Below are 23,844 nucleotides of genomic sequence, written 5' to 3'. Positions count from 1 at the left end.
CCTCGAAGTTGCAGAAGACTCAAGAAAATCCAAAAAGGTTCTAAAAGCACTGAACGCCTCCTTCATAGCCTTAATCCCCAAGAAGGAAAATGCTATGACTCCGGATGGATTCCGACCCATAGCATTATGCAATGTGGTGTATAAAATCATCTCCAAAGTGATAGCTAATAGACTCAAGCCCCTGCTACCTTCCCTCATCTCAGAAGAGAAAACAGGCTATGTGGAAGGAAGATAGATTCTCAACAACATCATCCAAGCACATGAGGTGGTTCACTCTCTTAAATGTAACAAGCAAGCAGGCATGATAATATAGTTGGACCTTGCGAAAGCCTATGAAAAACTTAGCTGGTCTTATATTAGAGCTATTTTAAAAGCCTATGGCTTTGACCAAAACTGGATAAGATGGGTTATGGCACTAGTTACCACAACCAGCTTCTCCATTCTGCTTAATGGAGCTCCTTCAAGTCCCTTCTCACCTTCCAGAGGGCTCAAATAGGGAGATCCACTCTCACCTTTCCTTTTCATCCTCATGATGGAAGGGCTAGGTAGGGCAATCAAAATGGCAAATGTGGATGGTCGAATTCAGGGTATCAAACTCACCCCAGATGGAGAGGCTAACACTCATCAACAATTTGTGGATGATACCATGTTGCAGGGCATACCCATAGTTAAGGAAGCAAAAGCAATCAAAAACATACTGAACGACTTTGCTATGGCAGCAGGAACAGAGGTAAGCCTCAACAAGTCAAAAGTTTTTTCTTTAATACTAATATTGCTATACAAAGAAACATTACCAGGATTCTTGGTTTTCAAAGGGAACAGTTACCATCCAAATATCTTGGCATTCCCCTCACTGACAAACCTCTAAGCAAGACAATATGGGAAGCAACTCTAAATAAACTTCAGGACAAGATCAAAAAATGGACATACAGATCCTTAAACCTAGCAGGGCGACTTGTGCTCACACAGGCGGTCCTACAGGCCATTCCTATTTTCATGTTTGCAGCTCTCCCTGCACCTCAAGGCGTTAAGCAACAAATAAGAAACATACAAAGGGACTTTCTGTGGGGCAAAGGGGAGGAGAAGAAGAAATGGGCTTTAGTAGCCTGGGACAAGCTTTGCAGGCCCAAAAGCCATGGCGGCTTGGGGCTGCATGATCCAGAAACTCTCAGCAAAGTCTCGGGAGCTAAGCTCTGGTGGAGATGGATCAAGGAGCCGAATGCCCCCTGGGCCAAACTTTGGAAACAAAAATATGCCAAGGATTGGCAGGAGAAGGATCATATCAGAATGTCAGGACAGATTAGGGGCTCACACATTTGGAAACTTGCTTGGGAGAATAAAAGCATTGTTCAACAACACTGTTTCTGGGAAATCCAAGTAGGGGACTGTGCTCGATTTTGGGAGGACAACTGGCAACAGGAACCCATCCTGAACAGGAATGACCTAGTAGCCCTTAAGAGAGACACTGAGTGCAAAGGTCTGTTAGTGGTAAAAGATTTCTGGAATCAGGAAAGTAACAATGTTAAATGGAGAAAATGGAAGGACCTAGGGTACAGTGATGAGAGTCCTTTGAGGGCCAAGGCAGATGCTCTTTCCCAGGATTTGGAGCATAGGTGGATTCTGGTTTCATCCTTACCTGACCAACTAAGATGGGGGAAGAACAATGAAGGTAACTTTAACCTCAAAGAAGCAAAACAAGCAGTCACAGGTTTTAATTTTGTAAATACAGAACAAGTCTGGAAGGAGCTTTGGCAAACTCCTCACTGGATGAAAATAAAGTTATTTATTTGGTTGGTGCATCAAAGAAAGATCCTAACTTGGGAAAACCTTCTTAAGAAAGGCTTCATTGGCCCTTCCAAATGTCACCTCTATGGCTCACATGAGGAAACAATTGAACACCTTCTCAACCTCTGCCCTTTCTCTGCTAAGGTGTGGAATTGGGTGGCCTCAATCTTCAGACAAACAGACAGGGACAGTCTCAGCATATCCAACACTTTGAAAAATTGGAGGAAGAACTTCTCAGAGAATGAGATCATTAACAAAGCGTGGATGCTAGCACCAGGCTTTGTCATCTGGAATGTTTGGAAAGAGTGCAATAGGCAGATCTTCAAAAATAAAGCTAGTGAGCCCCAACACATAATCAATCAAATTCTTAAACAACTTAAAGAAATAGTTAAAAGCCTTTTGAAGTCAACTCCCAAGGATCCTCCTCTGCCTCACGAGGAGAAGATTATACAAAATTTGGGACTACAATCCATCAATCCTCAAGGAATAAGAAAGGAAGTGAGAACAATCAACACAGGGGCCAGTAGTTGGCAACCCCCTCCACAGGGCTTCTTCAAAGTAAACATTGATGGAGCTTCAAAAGGAAATCCAGGGGTAGCTAGCTTTGGGGGTGCTATAAGAGATCATCAGGGGCACACTAAATACATCTTCCATGGCCACTTGGAAAAGGGTACCAATAATATGGCTGAACTTCTAGCATTAGAACAATGCTTCGAGATCCTGGTGGAGGCAAATGTACAAAATGCTATCATTGAAGCTGATTCAGAATTGATCATTAGAGCAGCCAAGAAGATTCACAATGGAACTTCGCCAGACAAAGTGTCTAAGCACTGGAAGCTACTGTAGGTTTTTTACCATATCCACTCTCACTTGTAGACCCTTAAAACAATAAGATTTGTCCATGTCAGAAGAAAGGCAAACATGCTAGCGGATCGGTTGGCTAACGAAGGAGTGGCCAATAAGGACAGGGATTATCGGCAGGCATGGGAGTTGCTTCCTGCCAGAAAACTGCGAGAGGACTGTTTATTCCTGGCAACCAAAGATTTGGAACTGTGGATGAACAATACTGATCGAAGGGATTCAGGAGACAGGTGTGAGGATGGTATCACCTAATTCATCCATGAATTTTGGTTTTGGCTGCTCTCCACACCTCTGTTCTCTTTCGGTTGAATGATGAAGGCTATGAATCGGGCAGCACCTCAGAACTGGTTGCCTGTGTGCATTGGGATCAGCAGGTTATTGATGGAGACTCCAGGAGGAAGGCTCAGAATTGTCGGCGGGAATGGTTGGATGGTCTTCACATGGCGACTGAGTGTTTTGGTTTTTCCGAGAAACCACGAACTCAAAACCATAAATGGTATATCGCGCGGGCCAACAACGGTATCTAGTTTTTTGCAAGTTGCCTCTGATTCCACTCATTGTGTGACACGCGGCAACGGGAGGTGAGAGAAAACCACCCTCATCGAGTGGTTAACCTCCATGCTTCTCGCCCATGTGATATCTACGAGGGTCGTTGGATCGGGGTTGTGTATTCAATGGTGGGGATTGGTTCGAGCTGGTTGTTGGAGGGTCCAGACCCGAATTTGTTTAGTGGACCCATTCTATAGTTGTCGTCGGGTCCGTTTACTGGGCACTATGGGGTCCATTGTGGGTCCCTTCTGGTTTTTCCGCGAAACCACGAACTCAAAACCATAATTGGTATATCGCGCGGGACATACATGGTTTCTGGTTTTTTGTAAGTTGCCTCCGATTCCACTCATGGTGTGACACGCGGCCACGAGAGGTGAGAGAAAACCGCCCTCATCGGGCGGTTAACCTCCGCGCGATATCCACGAGGACCGTTGGATCGAGGCTGGGTCTTCAACGGCGGGGATTGATTCGAGCTTGTTGCTTGAGGGTTCCGTACCCGACTTTGTTTAGTGGACCCCGGGTGGGATGCATGTAAGGTTTTTATGGGCCTCGGTCCATGTTTTTCTGTCATCCCTACTGAATGGGATACTTTGTAAACTATGTAATTTGGTTAGATTAATAGAAGGATCGTCTCTTACTTATCAAAAAAAATTATAGTCGTTGCTTATTAATATTTTTTAATAAATTAATAAACTTATATCATTATTTAAATATTATTTTTCAAAAACTAGTCGTTTAATATAGTCCTTACTTATTAATATTTTTAACAAACTAATAAACTAATATCATTATTTAAATATTATATTTCAAAAGCTAGCCATTTAGTATAGTTGTTACTTAATAATATTTGTTTTTAATATATTAATAAATTAATATCATAATTTAAATATTATTGCTCAAATAGAGCCATTACTTGAAATTATGTCTCTACATTGCTGTCTATTTAAGCCCTTGCCATGGTCCACCTCTTCATCTCGTCTTGATGATGAACCACACTTGTTGGTTTGAAACACGTCGGCCAAAAAATCCTTTTTTGTGATTTCTACCGAAAGACTTTGCTTAATTCATTATGCATCACAAAAGCCTGAATATAGAAGTTAGCTTTATTTTACAAGAGAGGGTATTTTAAAAAATAAAGAAAAAATGAATATTTGAAAAAATAGAAAAAAAATGAAATAAAACCCCATCAAACAAAAGTCAAAAGATTTGCATAAGTGTGCTTGTTTAAATTCCACTTAATGAATAAATTTCATTTTGTATTAATAAAGGTTTTTCGTGTAAGTTGTTTTTATGCCACAACCTTTTCTTCTTATCTGAATCAAACTGTTTAATCTTGATCAAATCATTTTAAATTTTTGTATTAGATTAAAGAATAAATTCAACCAAATAGTTTAATCTTCATTCAAAATCAGAAATTAGGATAGATTAGGATAAATAAAAGGCCTAATATGTTTAAATATTGGGCTAATTAATGATTAGATTAGGTTAAGAATAGTTGATTAATTTAGTAAGGGCAACTAGTCTAAACATGTCAGCGATTAGATTAATTTTTATTTTATCATTAATTACCCCAATTAAGCTGTGATTAAGATGAAATTCATATAGGACAAAATATTTTTTGGGCAAGTGCTAAAGTTCTATTGCAAATCGATGGTTATCGATCATCCTGCCTAGATCAATGACGGGGAAGTGCTTCACACCCTGTTGCTATGAAATGAAATAATGGTGGTGGGGGGGGGGTGCGAAGAGTGGTTTCAATCACCCAACCCCCCCACCCCCAACCTAAGTGTTGCCCTGTCAATGCTTCACACCCCCTCCCTACTCTAAATTCTTACCACTACCCCCGCCTTTGAAATTTGTTATTCTCACCCCCCCACCCTGTCTTCTGATACCACCTCAACATCCAATCCTTCCACGCGACCTTCATCCAATCCTTCCATGCCATGTGCTCCCCACCTATTTTCATAACTATTATTGTTAATTGTTCCCACTATCCGTCGCTGAATAAATGATTTATCTGATGTCGAATAAATGCTTTCCCGTTCCACTATAAATGCTCTATCCGTTGCTACAATCCTTTCTCGTTAAGTTATTAATTTGCTGATTAGCCCGTTATTAATGGCTTCTGCTATAATGGTATCTTAAATTTCCCTATAAATACTCATTTCCCCATTACAACTTCTTTTCTTATTGTTCCATTGCTTCTAAATTATTTAGTTTCTTGCAAATTTGTTATTGAGCCAAGTTTGTAACTTGAATAATTTCTCATTTATCTCTGCAGCTTTTTGTCACATTGCCACTTCTATCTAATATTATGTCTCCTAAGAAGAAGGAAAAATATTTCCTTGGTTCTTCCTTAGCACAATAAAACCCGCAAGCTCTCAATCCTCTTGATCTAAACCATATTCCATTAGTCGATCAATACTTCAAAATCATACATACTGAGTGTGAATTTGACATGCTCGAACTGCACAATTGGCTCAAACAAACATACATTGATTCAGAGGATTAAATAAACCTCTCAGAATCAAAACCTTCATCTATACATGTTTCCCCAGGCTCATTCTTTCGCTAATTTGGTTATTTGGTGTCATTCCAAGTATAATACCTTGGAAAGAACAATAGTGGCTCAGAATGGTGACATTCTAATAACCATCAGTGTCAAAGCCATAAATAAAATGAATCTCATACCTGAGAGTGATTCCCTCAACTTTTTCCCTCATGCAGCTCTGATTAACCTATATCATAAACTTACATTTCCTCAGAGAGCCAAGATCTTTGAGATTTTTCTCCCTAAAGATGTTGAACTTCCCAAGAAAAATCCTTCTTACTTAGCATCCATGTTTCCATAGAAAGCGAAGAAAATTATTTCCCTCATTGCCTGCTTGTTACGCTACCCATTAGATCAATGTGTAGGCGAGGCTACCTTAGGTTGTTTTTCTATCTTTTCAAAAGAAAACAATCCTACCTTCATGTATAACTACAGTCAATTTTTTCTTAATGCTATGCTTGAGAAGCCTATGAATATCAGAACTGAAGGAGTATTCAAATACTCTTATGTCTTATTTCACAGGTTTTCTTTTCAGCAGAGAGACAAATTACCCATTGTTTTGCACAAGCAGGATCAGCAACAAGAAGATCAATCAGTTATTCATTGGACCATTTTGATCAGAAAGAACTCAGCTGACTTCAAATTTGTAGATTCCATAAAATGTTTCATTCATCCAATAGAACAACTTTTCAGCAGTCAAAGTGAAACAAGAGTCAGTCCTAAAATCAAGAGGATCTTGCACTTTAGTGATCAAGTCAGAATAGGAGACTGGTATCTCTACTAGAACTACAAAAAGATTAGAGTATATGGGTGTCAGTTGGCTCCATATAATCTGGCAAAGTATGTTTTGATGAGAATTTTCTCTTTGGAATACATTAGGAAAATGATGAATATGGATGAGCTACATTTCATCTCAGGAAAGAGAAAATCATAGTTTAAGATTAAAGCACGGGTTGGGTCATTTATTTGCAACACCAGATCAACTAGCTCAGAGGTAGATGGCATACGCAAACATATGGGTTTTCAACCTAGCTTCACTTGGTTCTACTATCCATTCAACATTATTTCAGATTTAAGGCTGGAGCTTAAGACTACTCCTTATAATCACACACCTAGTCCCAAGATTGAGAAATTTAGAAACCAGGAACAGTGGGAAGAGAATACTTTGCAAGAAGCAAAGGAATAAGGCTTACTTCCTTCTATTCATCGGACTCCAATTTCTTAAAATAAGCTTGAGAAAAGGCCTCGAGAAGGATCGTCATCATTAGCAATTGGAGAAAAGGAATTCATCCACTACAAGAAGAAACCAAGGATTGAATCAAAGGATACTACTACTATTGCAACTCAAGGTCAAAAGGAGCCTATTTTCATTAATTTGGATGATTCCCAGGTACCTATAGGCATTGAGGAGCCTATAATTACTACTCCATCTTCCTCTTCTACTTCAAAACATTTGCTAGAAATTAGTCAATTTGATGGACCAGGTGAAACAGAGGAGTCAAATGTTTTCACTAACTTTCTTGAGATCAAGCAGAAGAATAAGCTTTAAAAGATAATGTCTATATATAGTTTTGGAAGCAAACTTCCACTTCAGAACATATGTCACTCACGACATTTGACAGTGAGAAGGGAAGAATGCAGATGGCATTTCTGCAGGCTCAAGTAGCTTTTACCAAAGAATGTTATGATTATAAGGAAACTATAATCTCATTTGATGCCAATCAGATTCACCATTTGACCAAATGGGCATGCATAGGAAGACTAGTGAGATGTTCCATGACCAACACTGCTATGGCATTATCTAAGCTTAAAAATAATATGTCCAATGTGCAATCTCAATTAAATATTAAGAAAATATCATCTCTGGCTAAGGATAATAGGGTTAAGTAAGTGGAGGACTTAGTCATTAAAATAGGATATGACCCTACTGATGTAAAAGCAACAAAAGATATAATCAGAAGGAAGAACATAGATATTGCAGCATTGAGAAAAGAGTTGAAACTGCCTTCTATAGAGGACCCCCAGACTAAGGAAATAACAGAGACTAAACAACATAAGGAATAAATGCTCAAACTGATAATTGAGCAAATTGTACATATTAAAACCATGGAGGAACAAATTGAGAAGTTGCTTAAAGAAAAAGAGAAATTTACTCAATTATCTATGGCCCCCATCACAACTATTCTTCTTACATATTCATCAGCCACAGGGGACTCTACATCGATAACAGAGGATTTGAAAAAACTTTCACAAGAACTCATTCATCAAAAGCAAGAGAATGAAAGGCTCCATAAGAAATTTCAGACTTTGGAAGCACAAAAAATAAAGAATGACAATTTGTATCTTGAGTAAATGAAGAAAACACATAGGTTGAACAAAAGGATCCAAGAGTTGCAGAGCCAGTCACTGATGACACAGACCTTGGCCCAAGCCAAGGACATAATTTGGGAAGACATTAGTCAAGCCATAACTAAAATATGGCCATCCATTCAAATCGTTTTTGAGCAGGAGGAACTCATCAACAAATGTCAAGTACTCACTGATGAAGTGAAACAATTGGCTTAAAGATAAACCAAATGAGGCTATTGATATGATAAAAGTTCTTAATTGAAAGAGAAGGACAGAGTTGGAGAAAATATATATTTCAGACAGAACAAAAATAGTTTTGGAGATCAAGAAGGTTCTCCAAAAGAATAACTTCATGACACGACTAGAAACTAAATGTCAAGCATTAAGGACCTTTGTTCAAAGGTTTTACTTTAAGTTTAATTTACTTAATCAGAGAGGATTATCGAGATTAGTATCTCTAAATGATAGGCTTATTTGTTTGGGGGATTACTACCAAAAACATTACAACATAGCAACTAATAGATCAGGTTTTGCATACATAAAAGGGCACATTACAGGGAAGCAAGCATTAGAAGCTTTAGATTTTGATTTGACCGTTAAGAATGAAATAAAAAATGTTGTTATAAATAAACCCACTTTTGAGAAATACACATAAGTAGATGAAGTTTACAGGAATTTGGTAAATCTTACCATACCAAGTGAACCAATATGGGATCACTTCTTCGAGGTAATTAAGTAACTTTCATCTTCAACTGATAGACAACTTGGTAACGACTTTTGGGAACCATTCATCAACAAATTCCTAAAGAATAATGCCACCACTTAGCAGTTTTAAATTTCCTATTATTTTGTACCATTTTTGTAAAATTTTGTAAGAAATATCTCTAAGAGATATTTAGTTTTCTATAAATAGCTCATCATTCAAGTTATTATGGGTTAAACCCTTGTCTAAACTTTGGAGCAGAATTGTAATCGAGTTGGAGATTTGCTGCAATAATAAAAGGATTATGAATTTGCCTTCTATAGCTTGTACTTCCGGTGAGTTTTTCTTTGTGATATTTCATAATGTTTTCTTCATATATTTAATTATTTATAAAAATGCCTAGGTAAGATGAAATTGAGTTTCAGTTAGTCTTAAATCCCCTGTGGAGTTTTAAATATTAATCACATACTAGTTTATGAAGCTATCTGTTATTGTAAACTCCCCTTTATCTATTAACTACCACACCCTTTGGATTTTCTTAAATATATTTTGTTGTGCAAGTAAACATCGATTACTTATATTCATTCTTATGACCAATTAAAGACTATGTCTCAATATTTAACAAGTTATACTTCAACAGATTCTACTAATCATCCACTTTAAATCAAATCGCTATTTTTGACAAATAAAAAACCAATTCAATTAATTCTACAAGTAAATAGGTTCAATCACCATTTTTCAATCATTCATAACTAAGGTCATCGAACCAAACTGCTAGGGTCTACTAGCTTGTTTTTTAATGGACCTTAAAAAGAAGGGTATGTACCGACATTAATAAGTAGCAAATGTGTAAAGGACAATTCTTCCATGGCAGGATCCCAACTCTGAAAGCATAACTCCAAATTTCTTGATGCTCACTCGCTAATGAAAATGCCCACTAGATGCTTCATTGATTTGTCGAGACTTTCAATCTGAAAACCACTAAAAATGCCCACTAGCTGCTTTGCTGATGTTGTCGAGACTTTCAGTCTAACAACCTTTGTCAATTTCATTGACATTTTCCCCCCTTTATTAGCTAAAAGGAGAGATAATGTTCTTCAAATTATTTCTGAACTCCCCACTTGAGGTGTAGGAGTGTTTCACTAGTGTACTCCCTCGTTCAATTGCACGAGAGTATCATCTTCACTTTTACTGTTGGTTGGAATATGTGTGAGTCAATTCGATTGTAAAACTTATACAATCTTTTGGTCGTAGATGACCATCCCCAGGGATCAATCCATGAATAATTAATCTTCAATCTGGTTGATTGTTGTTTTTTCATGCATTGTGTTGATGAATGATTTGACTTTCTACAATCGTGACAAGGATGGAGATCAAAACACCGATCTTCCAAATGACCACTTCTTTGACAATGAAGGCAATTTGGTTTGACTATAACTTCAGTTTGCACGTATTTATGTTTGTCTTCAACTTTCTTAGAACTAGCCGATGTGATTGGTGCAAGAAGCCCTGCACTGACAAACTTAATGGGCCTTGAATAGTCAGGGATATGAAAGTTGTTTTCATCTTTGTCATATCCTAATCCTTGTCGATTTTTGTTACTTTGGATTTCTTCCCATGGCTTGATGATCGGTTTGGAAGAAAGTTGAACTAGATCAGGGACCACTTCGACACTTGAAGTTGTTAACGATCGCCCACTGGAAAATTCAATGATGCTCACTCGTTGATGAAAATTCCCACTCATCTTCATTTTTACTGTTGGTTGCAATATGTGTGATTGAATTTGATTGTAAAACTTATACAATCTTTTGGCCATAGATGACCATCCCCAGGGATCAATCCATGAATAATTAATCTTCAATCTGGTTGTTGTTTTTTCTTGCATTGTGTTGATGAATAATTTGACTTTCTACAATGGTGACAAGGATGGAGATCAAAACACCGACCTTCCAAATGACCACTTCTTTGACAATGAAGGCAGTTTGGTTTGACTGCAACTTCAGTTTGTGCGTATTTATGTTTCTCTTCAAATTTCTTAGAACTAGCTGATGTGATTGGTGCAAGAAGCCCTGCACTGACAAACTTAATGGGCCTTGAATAATCAGGGATATGCAGGTTGTTTTCATCTTTTTCATATCCTAATCCTCGTCAATTTTTGTTACTTTGGATTTCTTCCCATGGCTTGATGACCGGTTTGGAAGAAAGTTGAACTGGATCAGGGACCACTTCAACACTTGAAGTTGTTGTCGATCACCCACTGGCGAATTCATTGATGCTCACTCGCTGATGAAAATTCCCACCCGCTACTTCGCTGATGTTGTTGAGACTTTCAGTCTGACAACCTCTGTCAATTTCATTGACATTTTCCCCCCTTTTTTAGCTGAAAGAAGAGACAATCTTCTTAAAATTATTTCTGAACTCCCCCGTTCAGGTGTAGGAGTGTTTCAGTGGTGTACTCCCCCGCTCAACTGCACGAGAGTACCATCTTCATTTTTACTGGTGGTTACAATATGTACGCGTGAATTCGATTTTAAAACTTATACAATCTTCTGACCATGGATGACCATTCCCGGGGATCAATCCATGAATAATTAATCTTCAATCTGGTTGATTGTTGTTGTTTTCTTCTTTGTGTTGATGAAGGATTTGACTTTCCATAATGGTGACAAGGATGGAGATCAAAACACCAACCTTTTAAATGACCGGTTATTTGATAATGAAGGCAATTTGGTTTGACTACAACTTCAATTTGCAAGTATTTAGGTTTGTTTTCAAATTTCTCAGAACTGGCCAATGTGATTGGTGCAAGAAACCCTGCACTAACAAACTTAATGGGCCTTGAATAATCAAGGATATGCAAGTTGTTTTCATCTTTGTCATATCCTAATCCTCGTCAATTTTTGTTAGCTTGGATTTCTTCCCATGGCTTGATGATTGGTTTGGAAGAAAGTTGAACTGGATTAGGGACCACTTCGAAACTTGAAGTTGGTTGGATTAGTGACATGGAATTATAAGTTGTATCTGTAATGTTCAAAGACTTGGAAGCATGACTTTTCTCTATCAACTCAGTTCTTTGTAGTTGCGACTCCAGTTGAAGGAACTCAATCATTTCATGTGCATGTTGAAGATGCACTTGAATATCAACAAGAGTTATTTTTCTGATGTTCACCATGTTGCCAGCTGATGATAAAATAATTTTTTTAAGAATTTGGGACAGTGGAATGTGTATTGCCATGTTTGCTTTCTCACTTTGTATTTATGATCTCTTGTACTATTGCTTATTGCTGATGCTTTAAACACCTGCTAGAGTTTTATAACTTGGTTGCTTGATCTCTTGATTTCACGCTCGCTTAATGATGATCACTTTTCTTGAATGCTTCACTGACACTTTGTGAGTGCTTCAATCAGGTTCACACTAGCTCGTTTGCACTTGATTTTGACATGGTCGCTTGCTTGGTTGTTTGAATGACATGCTCGCTTGCTTTGTTGTTTGAATGACACACTCATTTGCTTTGTTGTTTGAATGACATGCTTACTTGCTTTGTTTCCTAAGGCACTTGCGTTAAACACTAGCTTGATGTGATGATCACTTGAATAATAGAATAAACTTGTTTGATGACGATTGATTGTTAGATGGCTTGCTTGAACTTGCTTGATCAATTACTGACACTTTGTGCTTTCTTGAATGTACTCACTGAATGTGCTGAAAAAAAGGAACGGTGTCGAACACTGTCAAAAATTCACCCAAGAGACAAATGACAAATGACAAATGACTCAGTTGAAGAATTATTTGGCTTAATGTATTTACCTTAACAATTCAAATTAGGGTGTCAGTTACAACTGAGAATGCACCCATACAATTCAGTTAAAAAATATTTATCTGCAAGTGATACAAAAAGTGTTGATGATGTTGATGTCATCTTGGCTTGAAGTCCTTGATTTTGTAGCATCCTTAACTTGATTGCTTTGGTTACATGGTGTGAAAGGTGCTTCCTTGGAAGATCATCTTATAAAGTTGATGATGTGACGCTTTTTTCTTGTGTACTTAAGCTTGATTACAGGAGCTTGATTAAGCATTCTTATACTTAAGCTTGCTTATGTGCATGTAGTTGTTTAAGCATAATATAAAGAGAGTGTTTTGGTAATTTGAATACAAGTGATGTACATGCATTCATTACACACGGTGTAGCTAAGATCCCCTTATTCAATTTTGGTGGATCTAGGACACAAGCACCACAAAAATCATGATTTTATTAATTACTGGAGTACATCAGTCTTCAATGTCACAACTTTGTCATGGAAAATTTTCAACGAGAATGTCACACTTGCAACCTTTGGAGGAAAATTGTCTTCAAAAATGGCTTGCACTGACTCAATCACTCTCAAAATAAAATATTACTTTGAATTACAATAATGACTTTCACTTATCACAAAAATTCACTTATGACTTCATTACATAAAAAAAATTACAAATACTCCTTATCTCTCCAAAACATATCCTTATTCCTCCAATGGTTTCATATCACTTTATAAAAAACTCACTTTATGATGTAACTTAAAAAAAGTGAAATAATGTTTATGATTTCACTTTATAAAAGTGAAATGAATTGAAAAAGAAAAATTTTGTGCATGGTTCCATTCTTAAAAAAAATAACGCACACCTTATAAAGTGATTTTGTTGGAGTGACTTTAGTCAATACTTTACGCGCATCCGTCAAATAGGCTCACACTGGAACTGGAACTCTGGTACGAGTTGGCTCATCCTCAGAATGAAGATGGGTTTATTTGTCACCTTGAGAATCACTAGTTCTGTATCACAAAAGTAGGTGGAGAGTGGTACAATTTCAATAGCTTCTATCTTGCTCCTGAATATCTCTCCAAGTTCTACCTTTCTACCTACTTGGATATGCTTAAAGGTGCATGCTGGAGGTTTTAATATGACAAAGTACTGTGTGGAGGAAGTCGTTACTAGCTTCGATGACTCCAATCTCCATCGCACATGGAAAAAGGTTGTGGCGATGCGGAACTTCCAGGAACGTAACAACAGACTCGAAAATATTTGCTAGAGGATATGGCCCCTGGCACGTCGACAGAAACAGATCAAGTGGGATGATGCGCAAAGGCTAGCCAAGAGGCGTATCGAGCACGAGCAAGGGTGGAGGGTTCCTTGGGCATGTTTACAAGGAATCAAAAATGATGCTTTGGAGTTCAGCTTAGAGAGTTTGGATCCTGTCGTAGAATAATTGTCCTTTACACATTCACTGCTTATTAATGCTGGAACAAAACATTTTTTCAAGGTCCATTAAAAGACAAGCTAGTAGACCCCAACAGTTTGATTTGCCGTAGCACCAGTCCTACTCAATGCTTCCTCAATTTCTCTCTTCTCTGACTAAAGAATCTCCTCATTTCCAGACTTCGCAAACATATGAGAATGAGTCCCAACAGTCCAAGGATCAAACCCCACTCCAACCGACCACCGCAGACACCAAGCCGAAGGACATTGGTGAATTTTCGTTGGATTTACCCCACCTGGTAGCCTCACCTATTTCCAACATGCCACTTGCAGTGACTGGAACTGATGTCATTTTTAAACAGGTAATACGCGGCCCCGACGAGAACAACAACAACAATAACGCGACAGACCTTGGAGATGATGACACTTTTGGCAGATCCAGAGGGACCTGATGTCCAAGGCAAGAAACCCTCGCCCTTCTCCAAATTCGATTAGAAATGGACACTGCTTTTCGTGATGCATCCCTCAAAGCTCCACTAAGAGGACTGAGGCGGGAAGGTCCAACCGACAAGATTGGAAAAGTCTTTGCCTGGGTTAGAGATTTCTTTCTAAGATGCAATATATTTTTTCTCTAGATCAAGTGGGTCAAATTAGTTTTCTAGCCAGAACTCATGACCAACCTTCTTATTTGAAATCTGGGTCAATCACTGGAATCTACTCTACAGAAGTTGCCTCGAGACTTGCACAGAATCAATACATAGCTCCACGCATGTCTTCTCACTCTGGTCTTCCATAATCAAGAAGGATGTATCATCATAGTTGAGACATGGGGGCTTCACTCTGTGAACCTCTACATATCGCGTGCGTTCGTGGCATATTAAACAATACCCCTAATTTAACTACATATTGGAAAATACCTCTAAAAATCACATTATTTAACCCCCTACCAATATGAACACAATACACCTTCCCAATTTAAAAAACTCGTAATTTCACTACATATTATAGCTATCCATTCTTTCATTAACGTTTTTTATACCCCTTTATAATTTTTCATTAACTTTGAGCTCCACTTTTTGTACCTATCAATATAAAATCCCTTTACCCCCTATATATCCCCCAATATATTAAGTCATTTTTCCCTCAATATATATCCCAAAATATGAACCCACGTGGTATGATATTGCTCCCCCAGTGAAGCCTCCATGAGTTGAGAAGGAAAAGCGAAAGTAGGTAAGGACACCAGCATCTTCCTAAATTGGACTTCCTAAAGTCAATTGAAATCAGTGTCTTTTCTGGTATGCTTCGGCCTCCATTAATGAACAATTAAACTCGGTCCTCCAAGAAATATATGCACTAGATCTTCAACTATCAATAACTTGACCTCTTTTGGTTCTTTGGTAACAATAATTCAACCGATTTCATATACAAACATTTAGACATAGGCTATATTTCATTCAACTTGGCTATATAACCTGGCTCCAATACCAATTGAATAAATCTAATAAACTAATAAACCTTTCACTCATAAAGTAAATATTAGAAATATAGAAAAACCAAACATGGCAAAAATGGCATGAGAGATTTTCTTGTAGTCTCTCATTCTCATGAATTTCATTATTAATATAATGTTTATGATACATATAAATAAATGAGGAAGTTGTCTCAAGATAGTGCATCTATCTTGAACAAACATTGTTGAGAAAATATCTCAACAGCACACTAATATAGGAGAACTAGTTGGAGAGAATCTCTCATCCTAACTAAACTCCCTAGTTTGAGGAACTAACTCCTAATGCTCAAGATTTGATTTATTTAATTATGACTTTTGGATTTATAATTGTTTTATTATGAGAGTGAGGCTAACAAAATCTTTAAAAACAATGAAAATATTTTAGATGCTCTTGCATGACTAATTGACCTAGAGTCATCTTAGATGACAACATCATTGTCATTGTTTATATAACTGCTATTTTGTAACATGTTATAAGAAAATACTTTTATCAACATTTACAATGATTTTCACTGTATCTGTGTTAGGTCCTTATAATATTAGTCTATCCCCCTTACTGTTATTGTTCTACCCATGTAGTCACCATGTTTTTATTATTAGTGTAGCCCCCTTATTGTTATTATTATTCCCATTTGGCACACATATTGTTATTGTTGTACCACGTAGAAGCCCACTATTGTTATTGGTGTGACCTCACATTATTTTTTTTATGTAGGCTCTGATTATATTGAGACCCTTTACAGTCCCATACATACCAAGGAGGTCTTCTCATTTGAATCATTCAAGAATTGTTCATTTATGTGATTTAAAGTAGGTTTCCCTCTTGAAGAGGCTAATTTTCAGGTCGTTGATCTAATTTTTCTTCTATTTTGTGATCTCGTTACATAACATTTGATATGAAAGCTTTGGATTCTAGGGTTTCACTACTTCAAACAAGTCATCTTAGAATTTTTTTCTATAAATTCTTTTCATTAAGGCTACAAAAAATCAAAATTTCACCCACATGGATCTGAATTCTTGGTGAACTTTGGGTAAAAATTTCAGATCTTGATTCACTATATTTTCTAAGATATGGTTCAAGGAATTTATGGCTTTTGCATGCTCCATAATTTAGTCTCAAATAGGTGAACTAGGGAATATCGTCATCAATTTCTCTAAAAGAATTAGATTTAAATTTTATAAATAATGAGCGAAATCACATGGACTATAGTTTGTTGTGTATCATTTTCAAGTTCGAATGTTCAAAAAATGACATGTGGTATTTCATAAAAGTTGTCTCTACTCAACATGTCCATAATCAAGTGATTGTGGTAGATTGTGAATAAATTTAACTTGAAGTATACAATCTCAGTTTTCCTTGTGGAATTTGAAAGAAGACCTAGATGGCTACCATAGGATGATATTTTAGACCTCATAGAGGTGAAATTAGAGATATATAACATTTTCAATATTGAGCTACTAAAAACAAGAAATAGTTGTGTATTTTTTTAAATTGCATTACTTTGGTTTGAGAAAATGGTTTGAAGTGATTCAAAGGGAATATTGAAACATGAATATCAACATTTGGTTTGAAAATGCCTCTCAAACAAAATAATTCTACACCCATTAAACCCTCTGAAATCTCATCCATGATGCATGAAGAGGAGGAATTGCAACATGATATATCAAAATTATGGGACCAAGTGGAACAAATTTTTATCTCACAACAAGAAACCAAATATCAAGTAAAAGGGGACATTGATGGTTGAAAAACAGAAATAAAAGTTTACATGGATGGTATTAAAAATGACATGAATGGTTTAAAAGCAGACATGGAAGGTTTGAGAAAGTTGCTAGAAGAAAGGCTTCTTAGTGGTGGTAAGGTAATTCATGAAACTCATGGAGAGAACAAACAGAATGTGAATCATGTTTTAGAAACTACAACTTTTGGATGAAGACCAACCATATTCCAAAGGTTGATATGTGGAAGTTTGATGGGAAGGATCCTGTAAGATGGATATTGCAGATGGAGAAATTATTTGATATACATTATGTGCCACTCACACAAAAGGTACACATTGTATCTTTATATTTAGAAAAAAGTCAGTTTGTATGGTATCGATGACTTTGTTCCCGTAAATCAATTTTCACTTGGAATTTTTTTATGGAAGAATTGGTAGAAAATTATGAGGATACAAAGATTAATACCTTTTTTATCCAATTGATAAATATCAAACAAAAGCATTGAATGGTGGAGCACATTGATGACTTCCAAAGATTGAATATCAAGCTAAATTATATTCTAGAGGACCATAGGATTGGTGTACTTATAGGGGTTTGAAAGGATAACATACAATATGAGGTGTATCTTCAAGAACCTAATTCATTGGATAAGGCATTCAAGGTACAAGAAAAGTTGAAAGAAAAATTATAGCACAAAAGAATTCTACCACTCATAACTATAAATATGGAAGTGTTGTTTCTCCTAGCCTAACATAACCTACATGGTTGACGCCATAGCAACTGGAGAAAAAAATATCAAAAGGGATTTGTTACTATTGTGATAGAAAATACATAATGGTCATAAGTGTGCTAAGAATAAATTATTTTATATAGACTATGAAGATGAGGAAGAAAATGTTAGGTCACTATAATACTAGTGATTCCCCCATTACTATTGTCATTGTATACCTTATTGTTATTGTTGTGCCCCTATTATCCCCATATTGTTATTATTGTGCTCTATACAATACCACTGTTGTTATTTTTGTTCCTCTATATTATTATTGTTAGGTCAACTTTGGTTATATTGTGACCCCTTAGACTCCTATATATATAAAGGAGGTTTTGTCATTTGAATCATCTAAGAATTGTTCATTTGTGTAATGCAAAGGAGGTTGCCCTGTAAAGAGGCTTATTTCTAAGGCATTGATCTATCTTTTCTATGTTTTTGTGAGTTTATTTTATAACCTTTGGTATCAGAGCTTTGGATTTTTGGGTTTCGCTGCTCCAAACAGGTCATCATGAAATTTTCGCTATAACATTTTCACTACAATGTTTCAGAAGATAAAAAGAAAAAAAAAATTGAGACAGAATCGGTATGAACCTCGGGCCCGAATTTCAGATCTTGTCTAACTCTATTTTCGAAGATATAATTTGAATAAGTTAGGGTTTTTGTAGAGCCCCGAATTACATTCAAAATAGGTGACCTTGGGAAAATCGTCATAACTTTCGCTCTAAGCATCAGATTGAATTGTAGTAAGAAGTTACAAAAAGAGAATGAACTATTTTTTTTTTTTGGTATCATTTTCAGAACCTAAGGTTGAAAGAGTGACCCATGGCACGTCGTACAAATTTGCTCTACTGAACCAGTGTATACATAGGTCATTTTGGGAGACTTCAAATAACTCTCCATTGGAGAATACAATCTTCATCAGTCTTGTGGGGTTAGAAATATTACTGATAGGGTTACTGCAGGAAGAAATTTCAAACCTTGGAGATCTGAAATTGTAGAGATACATCATATGCAATATTGAGCTCCTATAAAGTGAAAAAAGGTGTGTAGTTTGTTCTAAATTTTTGCATAAGCTTGGTTTGAAAAATTAGTCTAAAGGAATTCAGAGGGCATAGTGAAGAATTATTATTGGTAATTGATGCCTTGAAGAAAGAAAATGAAAACACCTAGTAAGCAACGTGAAAGTTTTAGCATGACTTATGAAGAAGAGGAAGAAAGGTAGCATGATATATAAAAATGACGAGACCAAGTGCAATAAATTTCGCTCGCACAAAAAGTAATAGAAACTAACATGGATGGTTTAAAGACAGGCGTAGAAGCTAAGATGTATGGTGTGGAAGCTAAGATGGATGGTTTAAAGAAAGGCGTAGAAGCTAAGATGAACGGCGTGGAGGCTAAGATGGACAGCATGGAAGCTAAGATGCATGGCGTGGAAGCTAAGATGAATGATTTAAAGAAAGGAATGGAAGATTTGAAGACAGATTTAACAATGTTTCTACAAGAAATTCTTACTAATGGCGAAAGGGTAGTAAAGGAAACTCATGATGAGAACAAAATAAATGTTAATCATGATTTCATAGACTCTAACGTTGGATCGAAGAACCACCATGTTCCAAATATCGATATGAGGAAGTTTGATGGCAAGGTTCTCGGAATATGTACACTACATATGGAGCAATTTTTTGATCTCCATAATGTGCAAAACACACAAAAGGTAGGCATTGCAACTTTATATTTGGAACCAAATCAGTTTGTATGGTAACGATGGCTCTTCTCTTGTAAACAAATTGTCGCTTGGGCTATTTTTATAGATGAAATGCTAGCACATTATGAGGATACAAAAAGCAACACTTTTTTTAGCCAATTGATAAATCTCAAACAAAAAGGTTCAATGATGGAGCACATTGAGGACATCCAATAATTAAATATAAGGCTAAAAGATATTCCATAGGAGCATAGGATTGATGTGTTCATAGGGAATTTAAAATATAACATCCAACATGAGGTTGGCCTTTGGGAGCTAGATTCATTGGAGAATGCATTCAAGTTGGGAAGAAAAATGGAAAGAAAAATTATGGCAACAAGGAATCCTACCACTCACAAATACAAAGATGGAAGTGTTGCTGCCCCTAGCCATCCACAACCTACAAGGTTGACACCACAACAATTGGAAGAAAAAAGAGGAAAAGTACTTTGTGACAGTTGTGATAACAAGTACACTAAAGGTCATAAGTGTGCTGAGAAAAAATTATTTTACATAGATTGTGAAGAGGAGGAAGAAAATGAACAAGAAACATCAAAAGAAGAGGATATAAATCAAGAACAAACCCTAGAAAAATAAGAAATGAATCTGACCATATCTTGTAATGCATTGGCTGGAATTACCACTCAAACTATCAATATATAAGGGCATATCGAGAAGAAAAAGGTGATAATGTTGATTGATTAGGGAAGTACCCACAATTTTATTCATTGTAAGATAACCAAGGAATTGAATTGCTTCCTATATCCAACACTAGAGTGTCAAGTGATGGTTGCAAGTGGAGGAACCATAAATTGTTGAGGAAAGTGCCATAATATCAAGATATCCATGGGAGAATATGTATTGAATAACCCAATGCTTTCCATTGCAATGGGTGGTGCTAATGTTGTTCTAGGAGTCCAAAGGTTTTATAGACATATTTGGGAACTTCAATCCCAATCTTATATGTCGATAAACTAGGGCTCTTCAACCCCTAAAAGTGTTGCTTCATACCCTAAAAGATCATGGTCAATTGATTACATCATTCCCCAAAAGTTCCACCTGAAAAACCATCCAGAACTTGCCAAAACTGGACCAAACTGACTACTCCACTGTTAGGGTGCGATGCACACTAACTTCTACACTAGCCAGGTGTGATGAATACTGATGAGGCCTTCTATAGGGTGTGATGAACGAGAATGGACAAATGTTTGAGACAATTTGCTAAGTGGATGCTCATAGAATCTTCTAGAAACTTCTCCTATGACACTTTCCTCTCTGAATTTTCCCAGGGATGAGTAAGAGATCCAAGAAATCTCCAAGTGGAACCAATAACAACAAGTGGAATGACACTAATCAAAAACCCAAATATGACTCATACCCTTGCACACATCTATAAATGGATCCCTCATCTGAGAGATCTAGAGGCTGGATTTTGTAATTTGCAAGGAAGTGCTGATAGTTTTTATTTGAGAAAGAGCATTATATTGTTGGGTGATTTTTCTATTTCATGAGATGAAGAGGGTTTCATGCAGGGAGGATGATGTTGGATCAGACAACTAGGTTGTAATTCTCCCTTCTATTTAATAAAGTTCTTTGAGTTTTCTTCCATATAACTGTGCACTTGTGAATATTATTATTTGTGAATGCCATTGTATGTTGATTACATTTCTGATTCTACAATTCTTATGATATAATAGATGAACATGCTTTGACGGTTTTTTGTTATTGTGTTTCTACATGTACTCTCCAAGCGGGATAAGTACAGGGAGGAGTTGTAAGCTCTGTCAAGGGGGAGAGAGATCAAGCAAGGAGTTAAGCGGAAGATCCAGGTTGGTTCCTTTATCTTTGTCTTATGTATCATACATAGAAGAAATCACAAATTGTTGTAAACTATTGTTTCTAGGGTAGCTGCCAATCGTAGAGGGCTAGTCGTTCGAAAAGACACTAGTTTTCCCAGAAAACAAAATGGTGACTCCACTGGGGACCAAATAGATGTTTTTTTGTTGTTTTTGTTTGTTTTATAAACTATAGATAGAGCCTGAAGTTAGCTAGATGGCCTTCAAACTGCTCTTTCTCTACAATTGCATAGTAGATGAATGTTGCTTCAGTCAATCTCCGGTTTAGTTTATGAATTGAACATTTGACTTACAAGCATTTTAGATGCCCTTATGGTAGCTCAGTAACCTCCCAAGACCATTCCTCTGTACTTTGCTCTTTACTTTCCATCATAGCTAAACTTAACTCACTAAAAACAACTGCAAATTTGAGCCAAAACCCATTTCAATTACACTCCCTGGCCCATCGCACTATCTGTCACTATAAGCTAGTATGCATTGCACTTCCTGAGTGTAGCAGGCACGATGCATCCTTTTTTATAGGAAGCTCAGGTGCGATGACTAACTGAACCAATTTCCATTCTTGAAATTTGGGGTTTTTGTCCTTATTTTCAGTTCAGTTTAGTTGATTTACTGCTTATGAACAATACTTCATTACTAAAGCCTACTTGCATCACATAGATAAACCTCCATTGATTAGGATTAGTAAATGTTTTTATCTATTTGTCCATCATTTACAATCCTTTGTCGAAAAGTTTCTTAAATCGATCTGTCATTTTGGTACAGAAAGTGTCGTAACTGTCGTTTTGTGTCAAAAGGAGAAGTGTCGTGAAGTCTTCCTTCCCTGGATAGTTGATCAAACTTTTTGTCATGTATTTGACTTGATTTGTTAAATTTTGAAGTGTCGAAAGCATTTTCTATTCAAAATTGAAAAGTGTCGTTTATTCTTCCTTTCTATTTTGAAAAAGAAATTGATGAAAATGTCGCTTTGAGTGAAACATTTCTGATCTTTGCTAAACTTAGTTTTCCTTTCGGCATTTTTCATATTAAGGGGAATGAAAAAAATACATGCATTTGCATTTGCATTTAGCTTGTGTGTGAAAAATGATTTAGGAAATTGTATTCAGTGTGTGCTATTTGCTCTTTGTTTAAAAGAATTGAATCTTCTTTCCTTAGTAGCTAGGATTTTCATTGCTCAAAATAAACAACGATTGTTTATCATTGTAGATTACATTTTAGGAATTTTAAATCTACATCACACGGTGAACCATTGAAAGGAAAACTTTTAAACAAGGTCAACTCTCAAATAAATTTTAGTGAACTCAACAATTCTTTGGAACCTAACGCAAAACATTTAGAGGTCTAGGCTAGAGACGTGTTCTGACGTTGTAAAAACTAGTAACTATCATCTTCATTAAGGGTTGGGTGATTCCTCCTCCTTGATATGACAAGTGCTAGCACAGACTTCCTCCCCCTACCATCGAGTATATATTGGGAGACCACAATAGGCTTATATCATTTATCCATAGGAAGTCGTGTCTGCCGCCCTATCGATCGCAATGCACTAAACACAACATTCAGGAAGATTGACTGCCATACATAAGTCCTTGGTAATTTCTCTTTAATTTATCACCAAGATGTATATTACAATTTTTGCGATTGGTTTGGTAGTCCCTCTGTCTAGATTTCTAGAGTAGTCACTTTCATTCCTTTTCGACTCTTTAAAAGAAAAGGTCCATCTGAGCACTTGTCACTTCGAGCTCATTAAAAATTGAAGGGGACTAGAGTCATCTTTAGCTTTTTCTCGACTCTTAAAAATTGAGAAAGCAAAGTTGTGTCAAATCATCATTAAAATTTATTAAATTTGGAATAACATCCCTTTTCCTTCGTTGATCTTAGGTTGAGATTATGGAGTCCACCAATCAAGGAATCCCTTTTGAGGGGAATCCTACTCCATTTTCTTCTTGGGGAAATATTGGTGCTCTATATATGGCCACATTGTCCCTTCCGAGAATTAGAATTCGCCTGCCAGTATGCCTATTCTCAACTTCTGTGGTTCAAAATACCATGATTCCTCCACAATCGAATCAACAACCAGTTGATATTGAAGTTGACCCTTCACCTTCTTCTTCGTTCGTTTCTCCCTCCCCTTCTTCCTCTTCACTTGGTGAAAATAGTGATACTAGTAACCAGGTGGTTGGGAAGAAGAAGAAGAAGTTGATTTAGC

At 36.7% G+C, this 23,844-nt stretch overlaps 1 protein-coding gene across 1 annotated transcript; it reads left to right on the top strand.

Annotated features, from left to right (window-relative positions):
• The first annotated feature begins 2,049 nt into the window (after nt 1–2,049).
• On the top strand, nt 2,050–2,631 carry LOC149209816 (uncharacterized). The gene has a single exon (XM_089398758.1). It carries the CDS (start codon nt 2,050–2,052, stop codon nt 2,629–2,631), a length of 582 nt encoding a protein of 193 aa, XP_089254884.1.
• Nucleotides 2,632–23,844: the final 21,213 nt, after the last annotated feature.

This window comes from Pinus tabuliformis, chromosome 1_2 (genome assembly GCF_031772625.1).
Source record: "Pinus tabuliformis cultivar Carrire ecotype Pingquan chromosome 1_2, CPIR1, whole genome shotgun sequence".
In the NCBI taxonomy this organism is placed as follows: Eukaryota; Viridiplantae; Streptophyta; class Pinopsida; order Pinales; family Pinaceae; genus Pinus; species Pinus tabuliformis.
This window is presented reverse-complemented; position numbering and strand designations above follow the sequence as displayed.

Bases quoted from the DNA above. Each gene is read 5' to 3' on its own strand.
- LOC149209816 (XM_089398758.1), top strand. From the start codon at position 2,050: ATGCTAGCACCAGGCTTTGTCATCTGGAATGTTTGGAAAGAGTGCAAT.